Source organism: Aegilops tauschii, chromosome 1 (assembly GCF_002575655.3).
Source record: "Aegilops tauschii subsp. strangulata cultivar AL8/78 chromosome 1, Aet v6.0, whole genome shotgun sequence".
NCBI classification, from domain to species: domain Eukaryota; kingdom Viridiplantae; phylum Streptophyta; class Magnoliopsida; order Poales; family Poaceae; genus Aegilops; species Aegilops tauschii.
Genome location: NC_053035.3, coordinates 59,907,908 through 59,930,603, shown reverse-complemented (window position 1 = coordinate 59,930,603; position 22,696 = coordinate 59,907,908). Strand labels below are relative to the sequence as shown.

Genomic DNA, 22,696 nt, shown 5'->3' with positions numbered 1-22,696 from the left:
ACGATAAAAGCAAAATTTGTTATCTAGAAATCTCTACTAATTTACCGACATCACCTGACACAACTTGTTACAATTAAGATTGAGAAATACAAAGATAGATCATTTGAGTAGATAACAAGCTAATGGTGGACCCAAAATCTCTTTCAGCCAGTAAAAATATATTAGTAATAGCTATGAATAATTACTATTTTCTCAATATTCTTATGCACACATACTAAATACAGGCAAGATGCTTAAGCTTTGTTTGAGAATATATATATACATGGTTCGATATAGCAAGAATTATATGTCGCTCCAACAACAAATAGAACAAGAGTCACTCACCAAAAATAATGACACAACAAAAAGAGAAAAGCCCAAAACAAACCCCATCTCATCAAGGACGAACAGAGGGGAAGCAAAACCCTCGTCCTCCCCCTCCCTGGTCCGCAACCAGCCAAAGCCAATCCCAAGTTGGGAGCCGCAACCACCTGCCGCATCAGCCGTCGCCGTCGATGGAGGCGGACTACTACAAGGTGCTCGGCGTCGGCCGCGGCGCCACCGACGACGAGCTCAAGAAGGCCTACCGCCGCCTCGTCATGAAGTACCACCCAGACAAGAACCCCTCTCCGCAGGCCGACACCCTCTTCAAGCAGGTCTCCGTGGCCTACGACGTACGTCCCTCCCTCCCTCCCTCCATTGCCGCCGCCGCCGCCGCCGAGAACCCTCTGAATCTGTCGCCTTACGGTCTCTCTCTGTCTCCTCGCAGGTGCTCAGCGACCCGGATAAGCGCGCCATCTACGACCAGTACGGCGAGGAGGGGATCAAGGCGGGCGTCGCCACGCCCTCCCCCTCCGCCGCGCACGCGCACGCGCACGCCCACGGCTTCGGCGGCGGCAGCGGTCCCGGGTTCCGCTTCCATCCGAGGAGCGCCGACGAGATCTTCCAGGAGATGTTCGGGGGTTCGTTCTTCGGGCAGGGGCCGCGCGGCCCTTGGAGCGGAGGCAGCGCTCCGCAGTCTGTCCCGGGGTGCGCAGCCAGCGTTGCCGCCGCCGCTGCAGGATTCTCTCCCGGGTCAGGGGAGGCGTCCGGGGGGTCGGCGAGGAAGGGAGCGGCGATCGAGCGGCAGCTAGCATGCAGTCTGGAAGACCTGCACAAGGGCGCCACCAAGAAGATGAAGATCTCCAGGGATGTCCTCGACTCCGTCGGGTGAGATGGATTCTTTTGCTCTTTCATTCTCTACTCATCTTGTTTCTAGACTAAATTAATCGGATTTATTCGTAATTACTCCCTCCGTTCCAAAATAGATGACTCAACTTTATACTAAGTTTAGTACAAAGTTGGGTCATCTATTTTGGAACGGAGGGAGTAGTTTTTAAGCATAGCATTGTTGTGATATTGATGATTGATTCGGTCTGATTGTGGTAGTAACCAGCTCTTGCCTCTTGGTATGGATTTTTTTTCATGCAATTTTATATGCCTGTGTTGACTAGAGGAAAGTCTGTGCCTTTGTGCGGTAGCTCTTTCTGTCACCGGCTGACTGTCAGGATCACTGCTATTTCTAAATAGTCGATGGATCGAAGAAAATAAGGGCAGCAAAAAATAAGGACCTAAGAAGGAATGGTTGAGAAGGGAGGAATTTGATAGGCATGTTGGATAAGAGTAGAGGAGAGAGGGTGGGAGATTCGGAGCAACACTAAGCAACGGTTGTTTAACTTGTTTGTTTTCTCTTATGCTAAAGCACTACATATTCTGAGCTGCACATACCAACTCAAAACTGACATGTCATGTAAATCATAGACGGACCTTAGTGTGGGTCGATCCATGATGCTCCTGTTGGAATGTAGCCAATGTTTAGGATATCAGTAACCGGTAGCTGCTCGGTCAGGGGCTGAGTGGAGATTAATTATTGGTGAATCGGCCTATTAACTGAATTTATCGGTAGGTTTAACTAGGGCCATATCTATATATCCTAGGCTACATAGCAACATGCACTATACTAGATGTCTAGATATGTTATTGTACACATTAGTAGCAGCACGACAACATACATACACATCATTACCAGGAGAGAGGAGGCTCCTGGAGGAGGGGGGAGGCACGGGCTTGCTGACTTCACCGGTGGCTACTCGGGGCAGAGGCAGCTGCTCCTCTAGGACAAGGGGCGGGAACCTGGACACCTAGATCGCGGAGCGGCTGGGAGAGGGGAGGGAAACGGGCTACATTTTGGGCCAGATAAGCTATGTACCTCCTCTGGCAGTTACTCCGGTCACCTGATAATTCGGCCTTTTATTGGCTGTCAGACCGATAAACCGGTTGGACCATTTAATGAGCCAATTAGGGGTTATTCGATTTGGTGAGGTGCCGAGTAGCAGTTAATTTAAATATCGGCTCGTATTTCGAAAGGTGAATGTAGCCTCTCAGTACTTCCCCCTACTTATTATGTAGTTGTATATTTATACTTTGACAATGACCTAGATGCCTGAAAAAAAGCATGAGCTCTAGGCTCTAGCTCTTATTGGTGTGGTTTTTGGGCAGTTTAGACCTCTGTAATTAACTTTAAGTTTGAGCTGCACATGGCACACATGATTTCCTTGGAGTGGGCAATATGCTTTCGTTATGACATTGAGATGCTTATGTGGCTCATACTTATTGCTCAATTTGCCTCGAAGAGTTTATTCATTGTGTACTCCTTATATCACTATTTTTTCAATGTACTACCTTTGTACCAAAATATAAGATGTTTTTGCAGTTCAATGATGTTTTTGCAGTTCAAATTGAACTGCAAAAACATCTTATATTTTGATACGGAGGGAGCACTAGATTAATCCGATCTATGTGCAGCCAAACACGGTGTCTCTGTCTTCTAGTAATATGATACCTTGTCTTGAGTAAAATCATAAATTCTACTTTGACAACCTTTCCAGTTTTAGAACAAATCCTCCTTTTAGGCACTTGGGGGTATTGCAGAAAGCCAGAAACGAGTTAGTCTATAAATAAGTCAATTGATAGTGTTATAGCTCTATAGCGTTTACTGGTACCTGCACGTATCCTTATGTGCCTTTCTGTTTCCATTATATCGTTTCTCATTACCTAATGTATTTGCTCATAAATAAAAAGGTCATTACCACCTTCCCGCCTAAAGATCCAACATGGAGACTGTTTGAGGATGATTTTTTTTATGTTCATAGCTCATTCTTATTATTGCTGCAATTATGGATTCTCTTAAAAAATGAGTTTGGAGGGTTTTACCTTTAGAATCCCATAAGCGAAAATGCATGGCGGGGGCATAATGGGCTTCTTTAATAAGCTCTCCAGTTCACAAATAAGGAAATTTTTAGACGGTTACATGGTTTTTCAGGATGTACTAACTTCGGCCACTTATTTCTGGCAGTGTTATGTATAACACAGAATAAAATTATATACTCAGGAAAGTACTTCTAGAGACAAATCTATGAGTATGGTTTTGAAGTTTATAATCCAAAATTTTAAAATGGTATTAAAAGTTAAAAAAAATGAATGTTTGAATAAGATATGTCCAGAACATCACTTTTTCATGAACTGGAGGGAACAATAGGCTAAGGTCTCAACCTTCAGTGAGTTCAGTCATAAGCCCAGATCCTACTCCGTTCAACAGATATCACAGCTGTTAGGGCTCTGACATTGGGTATAGTTACGTAATTGGGCTTCTACTGTTTGAGAGAGATTTAGTAAAGATCATCAGAGGTAGACTGTTTGTTTTAACTCAGAACTCAGAACAGTTATATTATGTTGTAGTGTTTATTTTCTGAGGTGTTTGTGTAAAATGGTTCAGTACAACAGTGCCCTTTTTATGCTGCGTTTGGCATTGAGGTGGATTGTGATAATCCAGCTTTTGCCTATTTTTCTGTCTGGCTTACCAACAGCTGTGATAATGTCAGAGGTGGATTGTGATAATGACAGAGCCCTAACAGCTGTGATAATCCATCGAGGTGGATTGTAGTGTTTATTCTCTGAGGTGTTTGTGTAAAATGGTTCAGTACAACAGTGCCCTTTTTATGCTGCGTTTGGCATCGAGGTGGATTGTGATAATCCAGCTTTTGCCTATTTTTCTGTCTGGCTTACCAACTTTATTCAGCTTCCGTGGCTATTTTTCCACAGCAAATTGTATAAAATAAGTTCAGCACAATACACTTAAGCAAACCGCAAACGAGTGTGGATTTCTGCCATGCAGACTGAGTCTTTGACGTATACACACCTATGTGAGAACATGAACTATGGTGTGTCAATCATTTTGAATTGAATCGGCCAGGTCATGTCTTTGATGTAAAATATATACTTTTGACACATATTGAAGGACAGTAGGTGGGTTTTTCTTTGCTCCAATGAACATATGTATGACAAGTTGGCTTCTGGGTTCCTCGCAGAAAAACAATCAGTGTCTGGGTAAGTATATTGTTTCAAGGATAAGTATAATTGTTTCAAGGAAGGCCAAACATGAGATGTTGATCACCTAAGCTATTATTTTCAAGGAAGTTTTTTAGAAACACCGATCACAACATAGATGCACACACTCACACACCACACACATGGAGTAGAAATGCTGCCAATGCATGAGAATTGCTACTTGTATATAGGTCCACTCTGCACCAGCATTTAGTTAGCAGGATGGTATGTAGCAATTGTTTGAAGTTGCCTATCCTTGTATGCTTTGCTTGCACTTCCTCCCCAGTTAACTGATGTGGACGCAGAGGGATTGATAGTGAACCAGTTCTTTTAAAAGGTATGAAAAAGGAAACAAATACATGGTACTATAGAAAACTGGAACTTAACAAATTGTACAGATGCAGCTTGTTTGCCCTTGTTAAGGTTATCTGGAGTGATGCATAACCGCAGTATAGCTTCGCCTATCTGTGATTGATGATTATTGCAGACAATATTTGTGATTCTAGGGTATTTATTTACGATACACTGCATGGATAAGGCTTCCTAGTTTCGTATGTCAAGTCGGTATGATGCCCTAGAGTTGCTAAAGCTTTAATTTCCAGACAAAAAAAAAGGATCTCATTATTTACATATCTTTCTTTTTATGGAAACATATGTTGATGTTTGTTTCTGCAGGAAACCGATGAGTGTGGAGGAGATCCTAACAATTGATATCAAGCCTGGATGGAAGAAGGGCACAAAGATCACCTTTCCAGAGAAAGGCAACGAGACACGTAACGTCATACCATCAGATCTCGTCTTCATAATAGAAGAACGGGCACACCCGAAATTCAAGAGAGATGGGAACGACCTTGTTTACACGCATAAGATTTCGCTCGTGGATGCATTGACTGGTTGCGCAGTCCAGCTGACTACTCTGGACGGGCGAAGTTTAACCGTTCCCGTGAAGTCTGTCATCAGTCCCACCTACGAAGAAGTTGTTCAGGGCGAAGGAATGCCGATCACAAGGGAGCCGTCTAAGAAAGGGAACCTAAGGATCAAGTTTCAGATCAAGTTCCCCACCGCTCTAACAGCTGACCAGAAGGCAGGGGTCCAGCAACTTCTGTCTTAGCTGTTGGTACAATGTGAGTCCGCCTTCTTTTCCTTTTGTCGAGCAGTTGGGAATAGACGGGTGAAATGGTTGCAGAATTTGCTGAATGTAAGATCACTATTTCGTGCTAGTGTAAAGCGCATGCTTTCCGTACTGATTCCAGCTTGACTCTTGATTGCTAAAATGCTAACTGCTGACATGCTAGCAGCTGTTGCCCTAGTGGATCTGCCTTCCTTTTAGAAGTTAACAGCATTAATCAGATTCTGAGTTTCACATTTGCTACGGGATGCGATAGTTCTTCTATCATGTCCCAGTCTTCTTGGCATATTTTTTTCTAGAAAATTACCATGTTTCTGATTTTGCCATGTTACTTTGATAGAATCAGGCACCAACTGGCTATGTTCTGAGTGAAATGCGTACTGATCTATATGGGTGAAACTTGAACCTGAGGTTTCATCCAGTTCAACAAGATTCCTTGACTAGGTTTTGCTGCCATTCTTCTGCATTGAGTGGGATGTCTCTCATCATCATTTGATTTTCCTGCTACCTTAGTTTTGGTATAATATGCTGTTTCCAATGATCGCCCGATATTGGTCCAAGAGAGATAGACACGGGCTCGTCGACGATCATTGTCAGTGCAGGATGTCCTGTCGATAAGCAACGATTTATGTGTGTGTGTGTTTCACTAGAGAACACTGCAACAAAATGTGGATTCTTTTCTTTGTTTTTGTATCAGATGGTTGCTATCGGTAGCGGGACCACCAGATCTACGGAGAGAAAAGAGCATGTGTTTAGACTGGAACGTTGTCGGGGGGCATATTTTGCTTTCCCATTGTGGCTGCCAAGCGATTCTTTTCTCGTCCTAAGAGCATCTCCAATAGATAGTCCAAATTTTGACTGTCCAAAACCGGAGATGTAAATTTTGGACCGTCAAAAAATGCGTTTTGGAGTTCCGAAAAAAGGCCAACTCCAACAGATGGTCCAAATTCATGGTCCAAAAGAGCAACTTCAATAAATGGTCCAAATTCATGGTCCAAAACCGGCCAGCAGCTGCCTGGCTGCTGTTCAGCCGCGGTGGAAGAAGATGGCCGCCGGTTGGATTGGCTGCTGCTGACGGCTGCGGTCGGCTCCGGACAGCGGCGGTGATAAGAAATGAGGTTGGAGGCCGGCCAAGAGGAGCTCGGTGGGCGGCGAAGACTAGTTCGGCAGCCGGGCGGAGGGCGGCGGGGAGGCGGTCGTGCGGCCGGCGCAACGGCCGTGGACAGGCTCATGGCCGACGGGAGGAGGTCGGCGGCAGCCTAAAAGACCCGGCGGAGGCCTACCACGGCAGCCAGACTGCCGGAGGGGCCGAATCCCGCGCCGGCTACCACTCGATTTGGCGGCGGACGGGCGGCGGCGGCCCGGGGGGGGGGGGGGGGGGGGGCGACGGGGGCGGAGGGCGGCGGCGGCGGAGGGGATGTGGGGTGGTGGCGGCGCCGACGGCGAGGTTTTGGGCGGTCACGGCGGCGGATTCCGGCCGGCTATGTCGCGGGCGGGCGGACGAGCGCGGGCGGGAACGGAAATGAAGTGGCGGTTGGGCATTTGCGGGCGACGGCTAGTTTTGGACCAGATGCATCTCGTGATGTATATTTGCATCGCGAGGTGTTGCATTTTACATCACGAAGAGGCCGCGGTCCAATTCTTTTTCATATAAACCGTCTATTGGAGCAGCGTTTTTTGCCCCAAACGGTCCAAAAGTTAGTTATTTTTACATTTGAACCATTTATTGAAGATGCTCTAATCATTCTGAAAAGCACACCTTTGGACGAGCTGCGGCGCGGCATCGGCCAGGAAAAAGGAAGACGATTGCCGGCATGTTGTTCCAAGGGATTTGAACAAGTGGGGTGGGATAAAAAGACGTGATTGCTGTACGCACATGTCGTTGACAAACGCCGGGACTAGGAGCGATGGGCGATCCATCTTGTTCACGTGCATGCGATAGAGATGGGGCATTTTCGTGTCTTCTATCAGCTGGAATGCATCCCGGGGAATTCAGCCCACGCTTCATCGTTTGGGCTTTTATCATTTCTCCTTTCTTTTTATTTCAGAAAAAAAGGAGAAAGTGCCACCGGCGCCTGCGTTCCAGAAAAGTACACGTTTGGCTGAGCTGCGGCGCGGCATCGGCCAAGAAAAAGGAAGACGATTGCCGGCGTGCGTGGTTCCAAGGGATTTTTCGGATGAGCTGGCAACACGTAGAACATGTCGTTGACAAGCGCCGCTTTAGGAGCGATGGTGTTCACGTGCATGCGATAGAGACCGGGAATATTTGTTTCTTGCATCAACTGGACGGATCTCGGCAAATTCTTTCCTGATGGACTTTGGCTTTATTTATTCGGAAAAGCTTACCTTCGGCCGGCCGATCGCGTGTGAGCATCCGCCGTTTTCGTGTCCGTCAGATTGATTCTTGATCAGACGGTCGAGATCAACCTCTTCGTGTCAACGTTTCTGCAACTCATGCTTTGTTTCAGAATAGAGTCTGCAATTGACTGGCTAGATCCCGTGGCGAGCGGAGACTCATGTGGCTGGGAGGGCGACGCCTGCGAGGATTCCAGCCGGATCTCACCGGATCCGCCAAGGATGGCGAGCGGGGCAAGAGGAAGGGACATCCGGGAGCGGCAGGGGCTTTGCTGGGCGAGGTCTGACGGTTGAGGACCCGCGATGACGGCGACGCACGACGCTCCCACGACAAGAGGCGGACAGACGAAAAAAAAGGAAGGGATGGCAGCGAGGCGACCTGGTCGGAGGTCTGATGCTCGTCGGCGGCGGCATGAAGGCAAGGACGGGCGGCGTCGATCCTCCCTCACCACCATCTGGCGGAGCTCGTGGCCCGCTCTTGCTGCTATCGGGTGATGAAGAAGACGATCTCTGCTCGCCATTGACGACGGCAAGGCCGCCGTCCACTTCTGCAACATCAGTTCTGTTGCAAAAAACAAATATGCAACAAGACCTTTGTTGCAGGAAAAAAATCTGCAACAAGACCGCTGTTGCAAAAAAAAATCCGCAACAAGACCTTTGTTGCAATTTTTTTTACGACGGACACGACTGCAAGCTGATTGCAAGCTGCAGATGCTTTTCTGAAACATAGATCTTGTTGCAAAAAATAATGCAACAAGTATGTTGTTGCAATTTTTTTTCACAACATGACCTCTGTTGCAAAAGTTTTTGCAACACGACCTTTGTTTTAAAAAATTCTACAACATTACCTCTGTTGCAATGGAAAGGACGACGCTCGGTCACTTGATGGTGTGAGATCTGATGGGTGGGTTGGCAGCGGCGCTGCGCGAGGCGTAGCTCTGTCGGGGCCGGAAGCAAGATTGTATTGTTTCTGCGACAAGAGCGTTTGTTGCGGGAAATAACGAGTAGGCGTGCAGGACGCGGACACTAGATCGAACGGCTATCAGCTCGGGCATCCAATGGCCGTCGAGGCGATTTGATAATATCTAAACATCGGCCGACGGACGCGTAGCAGTGCCCTTATTTATTTCTAAAAGGACAAAGTGCCACCAGCGTCTACGTTCCAGAAACTGCTAGCAGTACAACCATTACCATCGCATCTCCTCGTTTTGAGATGTATCCTAATTCTTTTCTCATCCTAATTCTGAAAAGTACACGTTTGGCTGAGCTGCGCTGCGGCATTGGCCAAGAAAGGGGATGACGATTGCCGGCATGTTGTTCCAAGGGATTTGAAGGAGGACAACAAAAACAACAAAGTCTTTAATACCAAATAAGTTGGCATAGAATAGAGATGAAATTCATAAGATTTCACAACTAATTTATGGTTCTGGCACATGGATAGTAAATCTATGGCTAGTTCTCTTATGAGTCCTTCATGTCCCTCTTTACGAACTTCTCCCATGTCAATTCGGTCTATCCTGACTTCTTTTGACATTATTGGCTCGCTTTAACCGTACGCAATACACTCGCGCTTCTGGAGGCCTGCGCTGAATATGCTTAAACCATCTCAAACGATGTTGGACAAACTTTTTTTCAATCGGTACTACCCCACCCTATCTTCTATATCATCATTTCGGACTCGGTCCTTCCTTGTGTGGCCACACATCCACCTCAGCATGCGCTTCTCCGCCACACCTAACTGTTGAACATGTCGCCTTTTAGTCGGCCAACACTCAGTGTCATACAACATTGCGGGTCGAACCATCGTCCTATAGAATTTGTCTTTTAGCTTTTGTGGCACTCTCTGTTCACGGAGAATGTCAGAACTTTGGCGCCACTTCATCCATCTGACTTTGATTCGATGGTTCACATCTTCATCAATATCCCCATCTTTATGCAGTATTGACCCCAAATATCGAAAAGTGCCCTTCTGAGGCACCACCTGCCCATCAAGGCTAACCCCCCCTCTTGTGCTTAGTAGTACTGAAATCACATCTTATGTACTCGGTTTTAGTTCTACTAAGTCTAAAATCTTTTGATTCCAAGGTTTATCTTCATAGCTCTAACTTCCTATTAACCCTCGCCCGACTATCATCGACTAGCACCACATCATCCGCAAAGAGTATACACCATGGATATCTCCTTGTATATCCCTCGTGACCTCATCTATCACCAAAGCAAAAAAAAGATAATGGCTCAAAGCTGATACCTGGTGCAGTCCTTTTTAATCGGGAAATCATCAGTGTCACCACCACTTATTTGAATGCTTGTCACAACATTATGGTGCATGTCCTTGATGAGGGGTAATGTACTTTGTGTTTCTCCAAGGTCCAACACATGATATTCTGTGATATCTTATCATAGGCCTTCTCCAAGTCAATGACCACCATGTGCAGGTTCTTCTTTTGCTCCCTATATCTTTTCATGAGTTGTCGTAGCAAGAGAATGACTTTCATGGTCGACCTTCCAGGCATGAAACCATACTGATTTTTTGTCACGCTTGTCATTCTTAAACAGTGTTCAGTGACTCTCTCCCATAGCTTTACTGTATGTGTTGGAAAACGTAGCATGCAATTTCAAAAATTCCTACGCTCACACAAGATCTATCTAGGAGATGCATAGCAACGAGAGGGGGAGAGTGTGTCTACGTACCCTCGTGGACCGAAAGCGGAAGCATTTGACAAGGCGGTTGATGTAGTCGTACATCTTCACGATCCGTCCCGATCAAGTACCGAACGTACGGCACCTCCGCGTTTTCAGCACACGTTCAGCTCGATGACGTCCTCGCCTTCTTGATCCAGCAAGACGGGCGAAGTAGTAGATGAGTTCCGGCAGCACGACGACGTTGTTATGGTGTTGGTGAAGAACAATCTCCGCAGGGCTTCGCCAAGCACAACGGAAACTATGCAGAGGATAAACTAGAGGGGACGGGGTTGCCGGCACATGGCTTGGTGATTCTTGATGTGTCTTGGGTGCTAGCCCTGCCCCTTTATTTATATGTTGAGCCCTGGGGTCGAAACTTGGAGTAAAAGCCTCCTCAAAGTCGGTTTTGCCCGAAAGGCAAGAGTCCTACTCGGACTCCAGGGCTAGACGCCAGGGTTCCCAGCGTCTACCCCCTAGACGCCAGGATTCCTGGCGTCTAGCCTCTGGTCTCCGCAAAACTCCCTTTTGCACTTTCCAAAAGCCTCGTGGGCTTTCCCCTTTGGCCCAAATAAAGTGTTCTCGTACCCAAACATTTCGGGAAACATCCGGAACCCCTTCTGGTGAACTCTGGAACCCTTCCGGAGACCAAACACTATTATCCCATATATCAACCTTTACCTCCGGACCATTCCAGAGCTCCTCGTCATGTCCGTCATCACATCCGGGATTCTGAACAACATTCGGTTACCAACATACATTACTCATATAGTACTATATCGTCAACGAAACGTTAAGTGTGCGGACCCTACGGGTTCGAGAACTATGTAGACATGACCGAGACACTTCTCCGGTCAATAACCAATAGGGGAACCTGGATGCCCATATTGGCTCCTACATATTCTACGAAGATCTTTATCGGTCGAACCTTATGACAACATACGTAATTCCCTTTGTCCATCGGTATGTTACTTGCCCGAGATTCGATCGTCGGTATCCACATACCTAGTTCAATCTCGTTACCGGCAAGTCTCTTTACTCATTCCGTAATACATCATCCTGTAACTAACTCATTAGTCACTTTGCTTGCAAGGCTTCTTATGATGTGCATTACCGAGAGGGCCCAGAGATACCTCTCAGATACTCGGAGTGACAAATCATAATCTTGATCTATGCCAACCCAACAAACACCTTCGGAGATACCTGTAGAGCATCTTTATAATCACCCAGTTATGTTGTGACGTTTGATAGCACACAAGGCATTCCTCCTGTATCCGGGAGTTGCATAATCTCATAGTCGAAGGAATATGTATTTGACATGAAGAAACCAATAGCAATAAAATTGAACGATCAATATGCTATGCTAACGGATGGGTCTTGTCCATCACATCATTCTCCTAATGACGTGATCCCGTTCATCAAATGACAACACATGTCTATGGTTAGGAAACTTAACCATCTTTGATTAACGAGCAAGTCTAGCAGAGGCTTACTAGGGACACAGTGTTTTGTCTATGTATCCACACATGTATGAAGTTTCCGATTAATACAATTCTAGCATGAATAATAAACATTTGTCATGATATAAGGAAATATAAAATAACAACTTTATTATTGCCTCTAGGGCATATTTCCTTGAGTCTCCCACTTGCACTAGAGTCAATAATCTAGATTACATTGTAATGATTCTAACACCCATGGAGTCTTGGTGTTGATCATGTTTTTCTCGTGGAAGAGGCTTTTTCAACGGGTCTGCCACATTCATATCCGTATTTTTTTTGCAAATCTCTATGTCTCCCTCGTTGACTTGATCACGGATGGAGTTGAAGCGTCTCTTGATGTGTTTGGTTCTTTTGTGAAATCTGGATTCCTTCGCCAAAGCAATTGCTCCAGTATTGTCACAAAATATTTTCATTGAACCCGATGCACTAGGTATTACACCTAGATCAGATATGAACTCCTTCATCCAGACTCCTTCATTCGCTGCTTCCGAAGCAGCTATATACTCCGCTTCACACGTAGATCCTGCCATGACACTCTGCTTGAAAATGCACCAGCTGACATCTTCACCATTCAATATAAATACGTATTCGGTTTGTGACTTGGAGTCATCCGGATCAGTGTCAAAGCTAGCATCGACGTAACCATTTACGATGAGCTCTTTGTCACCTCCATAAACGATAAACAGATCCTTAGTCCTTTTCAAGTAATTGAGGATGTTCTTGACCATTGTCCAGTGATTCACTCCTGGATTACTTTGGTACCTCCCTGCTAAACTTATAGCAAGGCACACATCAGGTATGGTACACATCATATCATACATGATAGAACCTATGGCTGAGGCATAGGGAATGACTTTCATTTTCTCTCTATCTTCTGTAGTGGTCGGGCATTAAGTCTGACTCAACTTCACACCTTGTAACACAGGCAAGAACCCTTTCTTTGGCTGATCCATTTTGAACTTCTTCAAAACTTTATCAAGGTATGTGCTTTGTGAAAGTCCAATTAAGCGTCTTGATCTATCTCTATAGATCTTGGTGCCTAATATATAAGCAGCTTCACCGAGGTCTTTCATTGAAAAACTCTTATTCAAGTATCCTTTTATGCTATCCAGAAATTCTATATCATTTCCAATCAACAATATGCCATCCACATATAATATTAGAAATGCTACAGAGCTCCCACTCACTTTCTTGTAAATACAGGCTTCTCCAAAAGTCTGTATAAAACCATACGCTTTGATCACCTCATCAAAGTGTATATTCCAACTCCAAGATGCTTGCACCAGTCCATAAATGGATCGCTGGAGTTCGCACACTTTGTTAGCACCTTTAGGATCGACAAAACCTTCTGGTTGCATCATATACAACTCTTCTTTAAGAAATCCTTTAAGGAATACAGTTTTGACGGCCATTTCCCAGATTTCATAATCATAAAATGCGGCAATTGCTAACATGATTCGGACAGACTTAAGCATAGCTACGGGTGAGAAAGTCTCATTGTAGTCAAATCCTTGAACTTGTCGAAAACCTTTTGCGACAAGTCAAGCTTTGTAGACAGTAATATTACCATCAACGTCAGTCTTCTTCTTGAAGATCCATTTATTCTCTATGGCTCGCCGATCATCGGGCAAGTCAACCAAACACTACTAGGAAAACGCTTATAGATAGAAGTTTACCAGTAGCGTTTGTTTATGACCCCACGCTACTAGTAGTTAGTAGTAGCGCTGGCTAGAAAGAGCGCTACTGGTATCAGTTAGCAGCAGCACTTGTCATCTAAACCAACACTACTGCTAAGTGTAACACACCACAATATCTGATCAATAAATATTAGCAACGCTTGTCGCCCAACCAGCGCTACAACTAGTGGGCTTAGCAGTAGCGCCGGCCCATTCCCCGCGCTGCTGTTAAGCCCACTACCTCCCCCCGCGCGCCCCCCGGCCCGGCATCATCACTCTCACTCACACTCCACACTCCTCCCTCGATCCCCCGCGCGCCGCCGTCGACCCCCGCACGCTACCGTCCCCCACTCCGGCCCTCCTCCCTGCGTCGGCCGCCCTCGCCCGCGCCGGCCCTCCTCCCCGCCGGCCGCCCAGCTCCCCCGCGTCGGCCTCCTCCTCCGCCCGCCGCCCCGGCCCCCACGCCGGCTCTCCTCCCGCGCCGGCCCTCCTCCACTGAGAGGTACTCCTCCCTCCTTCCTCCTCCTCCCTCCCTCCCTAGTTATAGTTATTAGAGTAGTTATTTTGAATCCTATGTAGTTGAAAAAATGTAGGTTATTAGAATAATGTAGGTTATGATCGAACCCTAGCTAGGACAGATTAGGTATGAACCCTAGGTTTTTAAATTTAGCTAGGTTTTAAGGTTAGGACAGAAATTTAGCTAGGTTTTTAATTAGATATAGTTAATAGAATTTAGGTGTTTTAAGTGTATTTAAAAGAGTTTTAGGTGTTTTAGTTGTTTTAGGTGTAGTTAACAGAATTTTAGGTGTTTTAGTTGTTTTAGGTGTAGTTAACAGAATTCTAGGTATTTTTTTAGTTAAAGCAATTGTTGTTAATTTTTTTAGTTAAAGCAATTTTTCCTGTTATATGCAAATTTGCACTGGACATGTCATATTTTGAACATGTCATATTTTTCCGAGTGGCCTATGTTTTGCCAGAAATGTCGATTCGTTTACGTTCTGGCAAATTTCAGGCGCTCGATATGTCCTGTTTTTAGCAAAGGTCATGCCAAATTTTTCTAAGTGTTTATTAATTTTGTTTTCATAATTAAGCATTTTGTTCTCGACGTCGATGATGCCTATCCCGCATCCTCGTCGTCGACTCGGCGGAGGACTCCTGGTTGAGCCGAGGGGCCATGTCCGGGACTGGGCTCCGCCGGGCTGGTACTGGGTTGTGCTACCTTCTGGTGAGCGCAGCTTAGTGAGGAGCCAGCCCGTCGTCGACCCGGCGCTTCTTTGGTGGCGGTCACGTGGGCCTGCATCGGTGGAGAGGCTTGAGTCCCCCGCGCAGGTGGTACAGCACCATGTCACGGAGGAGAACGCGCACGTCCAGCGCTAGTTGGTTACGTTGGCGAACGGTCGGTTCTCCAATACCTGGCAGATTCTTTGGAGATCTCACCGGAGCTATGATCCGGTGATGGTTCCTTCTCTTTGGGTGTCCACCGCGGCCCACTGAACCTAGAGGAGCTATTATTCGATATGTATTAGTGATATTATATGATGATCTTTGCTACAAACTACTATATATGTATTCAATGATGGATTATTAATTACCTATTAGTTATTTGCGTATTAAATGCAAAAGATGAGCGCGGTTTGTGCTACAAACTACTATATATGTATTCATGATGGATTATATGATGATCTTTGCTACAAACTACTACAAACTACAAATTTTAGGTGTTTTAGTTGTTATATGATGATCTTTGCTACAAACTACTATATATGTATTCGATGATGGATTATTAATTGCCTATTAGGAAATGTCTGACGATGAAAGGGAATTCGCTATGTGCGAGTACTGCGAAGATGAGCGCGGTCTGTGCGACAGGCCTCACCTGGTAGAAGGTCGGCGCTTCAGCATCAAGCTCCAAGAGACCTTCAATGTTGAAACGGTACGCAACGACGACAAGTGTTTTTGTTATTTTTTGCACGACTTCTCTGCTTCTTCAACGTGTAATTTCCGTATTTTACAATTCGACTAGCTTATCCCATGCCATGCAAGACGCTATGTCTTGGAGAAGATGGGTTTTGAAGATCATGAAAGAATGGAGACAAAGATAATTCAACTAAGGACCCATCATGGTTATGATTTTGTTGTAAATCTATACAATTCTGTGAACTCATCCAATTTTGGTTGCCTGAATTGGGAAGCCCTTTGCAAGCCGTATGATTTTCATGAGGGTATGCTTCTCACCTTCGATCTTGGTGATCATGACATCGATGAAAATGATATGACCATTTGGGTCCTTGTTGACACGCTTCCAGTTCTACCGCTGTGTGAGTTTCTTAAACATATTTACTAAGTAATTTATATTGTTTATTTCAAAATATTTGACAGCTTATTTCCATTTACAGCTTATTTTCATTCTTCAAAAAATGTACGGAAAATGGTAGACAGACCTACTACTACAATGATGAAGCACAATTAACTTATAAGGAGCAAGATGGTCTTATCGCATTTTTTACTAATCTTGAGAATTACAATAGCTATTATCAAACTCCTCCACATTATGGTCAATACGTGCCACTAGTGCACGTGTTGAACTACGGTAACATCAATGGAGATATCATGGTAAGATTTTCTACTATTACGACATCCGTGCATCTTTTTGCATAAATTCTTCTAAAACTAAACTACATTGCTAACTACAAAGTTATTACTATGTTTTCGAACAAAAAATCCCGATGGATTGTGTGCCTCATCTGATGTTGCCGAGAGGTCGCGTTAATGTTATGAGCTTACGGCCACCACGGCCAGGTCAGCCGCAGTATCCACATCACTCTTGTCCATACCGGATTTCTATAAGCGAGGAAGTCATGATAATAAATGATTTCAAAAAATGTTTGAACCATCGTAGAGAGCTACTTGGAAGCAACATTCTGCGTAGGCCAAGACTTGGAGACAGGATGATCTCCGTTCTTTATTATGGAGAGTCAATTTTCCTTAATGGAGAGTCAACGCCTATCTTGTTTTATGATATTTTACCTAAGAGAGGGTAGAGTAAGTCCTATGAGAGGAGTAGGTCGTAGCTAGAATGTGTATTTATGTGCTACAATGTGTTAGAGTTGATGATGATGATGAGTTATGATTATGACTAGTGACCAACTTGTTATATGATGTCTCATTGACGAACATTTTTTGGTGGTGATGACAAGTGGTAATGAATATGCTATTTAAACAGACTAGTTCATGATGAGTTGTTATTGTATAAAAGATATATCTGTTTAAACATGTACATCGCCAAAATGCTAAAAAAACATAAATGTTAGCAGTACCGCTGGCTAAAAATGCGCTACTAGTACTTGAACTTACCTGTAGCGCTGGCCTAAAAACGCGCTACTGCTACAAAATAGTTGTAGCGCCGTAGCAGTAGCGCTAGTGCCCGCGCTACTGGTAGCACAAAAAGTAGCGCTACTGGTAAGCTTTTCTCTAGTAGTGAAAGTCCATACTTTGTTCTCATACATGGATCCTATCTCAGATTTCATGGCCTCAAGCCATTTTGCGGAATCTGGGCTCATCATCGATTCCTCATAGTTTGTAGGTTCATCATGGTCTAGTAACATGACTTCCAGAGCAGGATTACCGTACCACTCTGTTGCGGAACGTGCTCTCTACGAGGTTTGGTAGTAACTTTATCCAAAGTTTCATGATCATTATCATTAGCTTCTTCTCTAGTTGGTGTAGGCATCACGGGAACGGTTTTCTGTGATGAGCTGCTTTCCAATTCGAGAGAAGGTACAATTACCTCATCAAATTCTACTTTTCTCCAACTCACTTCTTTCGAGAGAAACTCCTTCTCTAGAAAGGATCCATTCTTAGCAACAAAGATCTTGCCTTCGGATCTGTGATAGAAGGTGTACCCAACAGTTTATTTTGGGTATCGTATGAAAACGCACTTCTCCGATTCGAGTTTGAGCTTATCAGGCTGAAGCTTTTTCACATAAGCATCGCAGCCCCAAACTTTAAGAAATGACAGCTTAGGTTTCTTGCCAAACCACAGTTCATACGGTGTCGTCTCAACGGATTTAGATGGTGCCCTATTTAATGTGAATGCAGTTGTCTCTAATGCATAACCCCAAAACGATAGTGGTAATCGGTAAGAGACATCATAGATCGCACCATATCTAATAAAGTACGGTTACGACGTTTGGACACACCATTACGTTGTGGTGTTCCAGGTGGCGTGAGTTGTGAAACTATTCCACATTGTTTTAAATGAAGGCCAAACTCATAACTCAAATATTCGCCTCCACGATCAGATCGTAGAAACTTTATTTTCTTGTTACGATGATTCTCCACTTCACTCTAAAATTCTTTGAACTTTTCAAATGTTTCAGACTTGTGTTTCATTAAGTAAATATATTCATATCTGCTCAAATCATCTATGAAGGTTAGAAAATAATGATACCCGCCGCGAGCCTCAACACTCATCGGACCGCATACATCAGTATCTATTATTTCCAATAAGTCAGTAGCTCGCTCCATTGTTCCGGAGAACGGAGCCTTAGTCATCTTGGCCATCAGGCATGGTTCGCAAGCATCAAATGATTCATAATCAAGTGATTCCAAAAGTCCATCCGCATGGAGTTTTTTCATGCGCTTTACACCAATATGACCTAAACAGCAGTGCCACAAATATGTTGCACTATTATTATCAACTTTGCATCTTTTGGCATCAATATTATGAATATGTGTATCACCACGATCGAGATTCAACAAAAATAGACCACTCTTCAAGGGTGCATGACCATAAAAGATATTACTCATATAAATAGAACAACCATTATTCTCTGATTTAAACGAATATCCATCTAGCATCAAACAAGATCCGGATATAATGTTCATGCTCAACGTTGGCACCAAATAACAATTACTCGGGTCTAAAACTAATCCCGAAGATAGATGTAGAGGTAGCGTGCCGACGGCGATCACGTTGACCTTGGAACCATTCCCGACGCGCATCGTCACCTCGTCCTTAGCCAATCTTCGTTTAATTTGTAGCCCCTATTTCGAGTTGCAAATATGAGCAACAGAACAAGTATCAAATACCCAGGCGCTACTATGAGCACTAGTAAGGTACACATCAATAACATGTATATCAAATATACCTTTGTTCACTTTACCATCCTTCTTATCCGCCAAATACTTGGGGTAGTTCCGCTTCCAGTGACCAGTACCTTCGCAGTAGAAACACTCAGTTTCACGCTTGGGTCCAGACTTGGGCTTCTTCCCGGGAGTGGCAACTTGCTTGCCATTCTTCTTGAAGTGCCCCTTCTTTCCTTTGCCCTTTTTCTTGAAACTAGTAGTCTTGTTAACCATCAACACTTGATGTTCTTTCTTGATTTCTACCTCCGCAGCTTTAAGCATAGCGAAGAGCTCGGGAATGGTCTTATCCATCCCTTGCATATTATAGTTCATCATGAAGCCTTTGTAGCTTGGTGGCAGTGATTGAAGAACTCTGTCAATAACACTATCATCCGGAAGATTAACTCCCAGTTGAGTCAAGTGGTTATCATACACAGACATTCAGAGTATGTGTTCACTGACAGAACTGTTCTCCTCCATCTTGCAGCTATAGAACTTGTTGTAGACTTCATATCTCTCAACTAAGGCATTTGCTTGAAATATTAACTTAAACTCCTGGAACATCTCATTTGGTCCATGACGTTCAAAACGTATTTGAAGTCCCGAATCTAAGCCATAGAGCATGGCACACTGAACTATATAGTAGCCATCAGACCGCGTCTGCCAGACGTTCAAAGCGTCTACATTAGCGGGAGGGGGCTTGTGACCTAGTGGGAGGAGGCTTGTCTCCAAAGCACCGTCATGATTTCCATCGTCACCGGCTTGACACCTTGATCTCCATCGTAGCGTCGTTGTCGTCTCGCCAACTATTGCTTCTACAACTATCGCTAACGCATAGTGATAAAGTAAAGCAATTACATGGCATTGTCATTTCATACAATAAAGCGACAACCATAAGGCTCCTGCCAGTTGCCGATAACTTTTACAAAACATGATCATCTCATACAACAACTTATATCACATCATGTCTTGACCATATCACATCACAACATGCCCTGCAAAAACAAGTTAGACGTCCTCTACTTTGTTGTTGCAAGTTTACGGGCTTCTAGTAAGAACTGTTCTTACCTACGCATCAAAACCACAATGGTGATTTATCAAGTTTGCTGTTTTAACCTTCAACAAGGACCGGCTGCAGTCAAATTCGATTCAACTAAAGTAGGAGAAACAGACACCCGCCAACCACCTTTATGCAAAACTAGTTGCATGTCTGTCGGTGGAACCGGTCTCATGAACGTGGTCATGTAAGGTTGGTCTGGGCCGCTTCATCCAACAATACCGCCGAATCAAAATAAGACATTGGTGGTAAGCAGTATGACGATCACCGCCCACAACTCTTTGTGTTCTACTCGTGCATATCATCTACGCATAGACCTAGCTCTGATACCACTGTTGGGAAACATAGCATGCAATTTCAAAATTTTCCTACACTCACGCAAGATCTATCAAGGAGATGAATAGCAACGAGAGGGGGAGAGTGTGTCTACGTACCCTCGTAAACCAAAAGCGGAAGCATTTGACAACGCGGTTGATGTAGTCGTACACCTTCACGATCCGTCCCGATCAAGTACCGAACATACGACACCTCCACATTCAGCTAGGGATGGCAACGGGGCCCCATACCCGCCAAACCCGTGGGGATTTCATCTATTAGGGGGTGGGCATGGGCGAAAAACATCCCCATGGGGATGTTACCAAACTAATTTATTCCCCATAGGGTACAACGGGGATGGGGACGATATCCTATTCCCCAGACCCGATATCCATCGAGGACCCGGTTAGTAACTGTGACACTACGGTCAACCTTAAAATATTCACAAACAAACTTGCGAAAACAAAAAAAAAGCTCTGAAAAAAACCTTAAACCTATCTCACATCCTCACCTCAGCTGCCACCATGACCAAGAAGTCAATACGAGCTAGATAGGCATTAGCAAGACAAGGACAACACCATGTATGTATGTTGATTATAGGGTGTCATATTATGTATATGAGTATTTGTTTATGGGGATGGGGACCCTAATGGGGCCCCGTTCCCCAGTGGGGCATGGGTATGGGGAAATTTCATCCCCAGTCATGTAAACGGTGATGGGGATGGGATGATAGGGAATATATGGGGATGGGAATGTTGTAGGTATCCCCATAGGCGATTGTCCCCATTGCCATCCCTACGTCCAGCACACGTTCAGATCGATGACCTCCTCGCCTTCTTGATCCAGCAAGACGGGCAAAGTAGTAGATGAGTTCCGGCAGCACGACGACGTGGTGATGGTGTTGGTGAAGAACAATCTCCGCAGGGCTTCGCCAAGCACAACGGAAACAATGACGGAGGATAACCTAGAGGGGACGGGGTTGCCGGCACACGGCTTGGTGATTCTTGATGTGTCTTGGGTGCTAGCTCTGCCCCTGTCTTTATATGTTGAGCCCTGGGGTCGAAACTTGGAGTAAAAGCCTTCTCAAAGTAGGTTTTGCCCGAAAGGCAATAGTCCTACTTGGACTCCAGGGCTAGACGCCAAGGTTCCCGGCGTCTACCCCCTAGACGCTAGGGTTTCTGGCGTCTAGCCTCTGGTCTCCGCAAAACTCCCTTTTGCACTTTCCAAAAGCCTTGTGGGCTTTCCCCTTTGGCCCAAATAAAGTGTTCTCGTACCCAAACATTTCGGGAAACATCCGGAACCCCTTCCGGTGAACTCCGGAACCCTTCCAGAGACCAAACACTATTATCCCAAATATCAATTTTTACCTCCGGAGCTCCTCATCATGCCCATGTTCACATCCGGGATTCCGAACAACATTCGGTTACCAACATACATTACTCATATAGTACTATATCATCAACGAAACGTTAAGCGTGCGGACCCTACGGGTTCGAGAACTATGTAGACATGACCGAGACACTTCTCCGGTCAATAACCAATAGCGGAACCTAGATGCCCATATTGGCTCCTACATAATCTACGAAGATCTTTATCGGTCGAACCTTATGACAACATACGTAATTCCCTTTGTCCATCGGTATGTTACTTGCCCGAGATTCGATCGTCGGTATCCACATACCTAGTTCAATATCGTTACCGGCAAGTCTCTTTACTCGTTCCGTAATACATCATGCCGCAACTAACTCATTAGCCACTTTGCTTGCAAGACTTCTTATGATGTGCATTACCGAGAGGGCCCAGAGATACCTCTCCGATACTCGGAGTGACAAATCCAAATCTCGATCTATTCCAACCCAACAAACACCTTCGGAGATACCTGTAGAGCATCTTTATAATCACCCAGTTACGTTGTGACGTTTGATAGCACACAAGGCATTCCTCCGGTATCCGGGAGTTGCATAATCTCATAGTCAAAGGAATATGTATTTGATATGAAGAAAACAATAGCAATAAAATTGAACGATCAATATGCTATGCTAACGGATGGGTCTTGTCCATCACATCATTCTCCTAATAATGTGATCCCGTTCATCAAATGACAACACATGTCTATGGTTAGGAAACTTAACCATCTTTGATTAACGAGCCAGTCTAGTAGAGGCTTACCAGGGACACAGTGTTTTGTCTATGTATCCACACATGCATCAAGTTTCCGGTTAATACAATTCTAGCATGAATAATAAACATTTGTCATGATATAAGGAAATATAAAATAACAACTTTATTATTGCCTTTAGGGCGTATTTCCTTCAGTATGGTTCATCAACTTAATTCCACGGTAATTAGTACAACTTTGAACATCCCCCTTGTTCTTGAAGATTGGTATTGTGCTCTGTCTTCATTCTTCTGGCATCTTATTTGCCCGAAAAATAAGGTTGAAAAGCTTAGT

The 22,696-nt window shown here is 44.7% G+C and overlaps 1 protein-coding gene across 1 annotated transcript; it reads left to right on the top strand.

The window, feature by feature from the left end:
* The first annotated feature begins 366 nt into the window (after positions 1-366).
* On the top strand, positions 367-5,713 carry LOC109736603 (uncharacterized). The gene is made up of 3 exons (XM_020295818.4): positions 367-653; positions 749-1,188; positions 5,080-5,713. The coding sequence occupies exons 1-3, from the start codon at positions 495-497 to the stop codon at positions 5,513-5,515; spliced, it is 1,035 nt and encodes a 344-aa protein (XP_020151407.1). The 5' UTR covers positions 367-494; the 3' UTR covers positions 5,516-5,713.
* Positions 5,714-22,696: the final 16,983 nt, after the last annotated feature.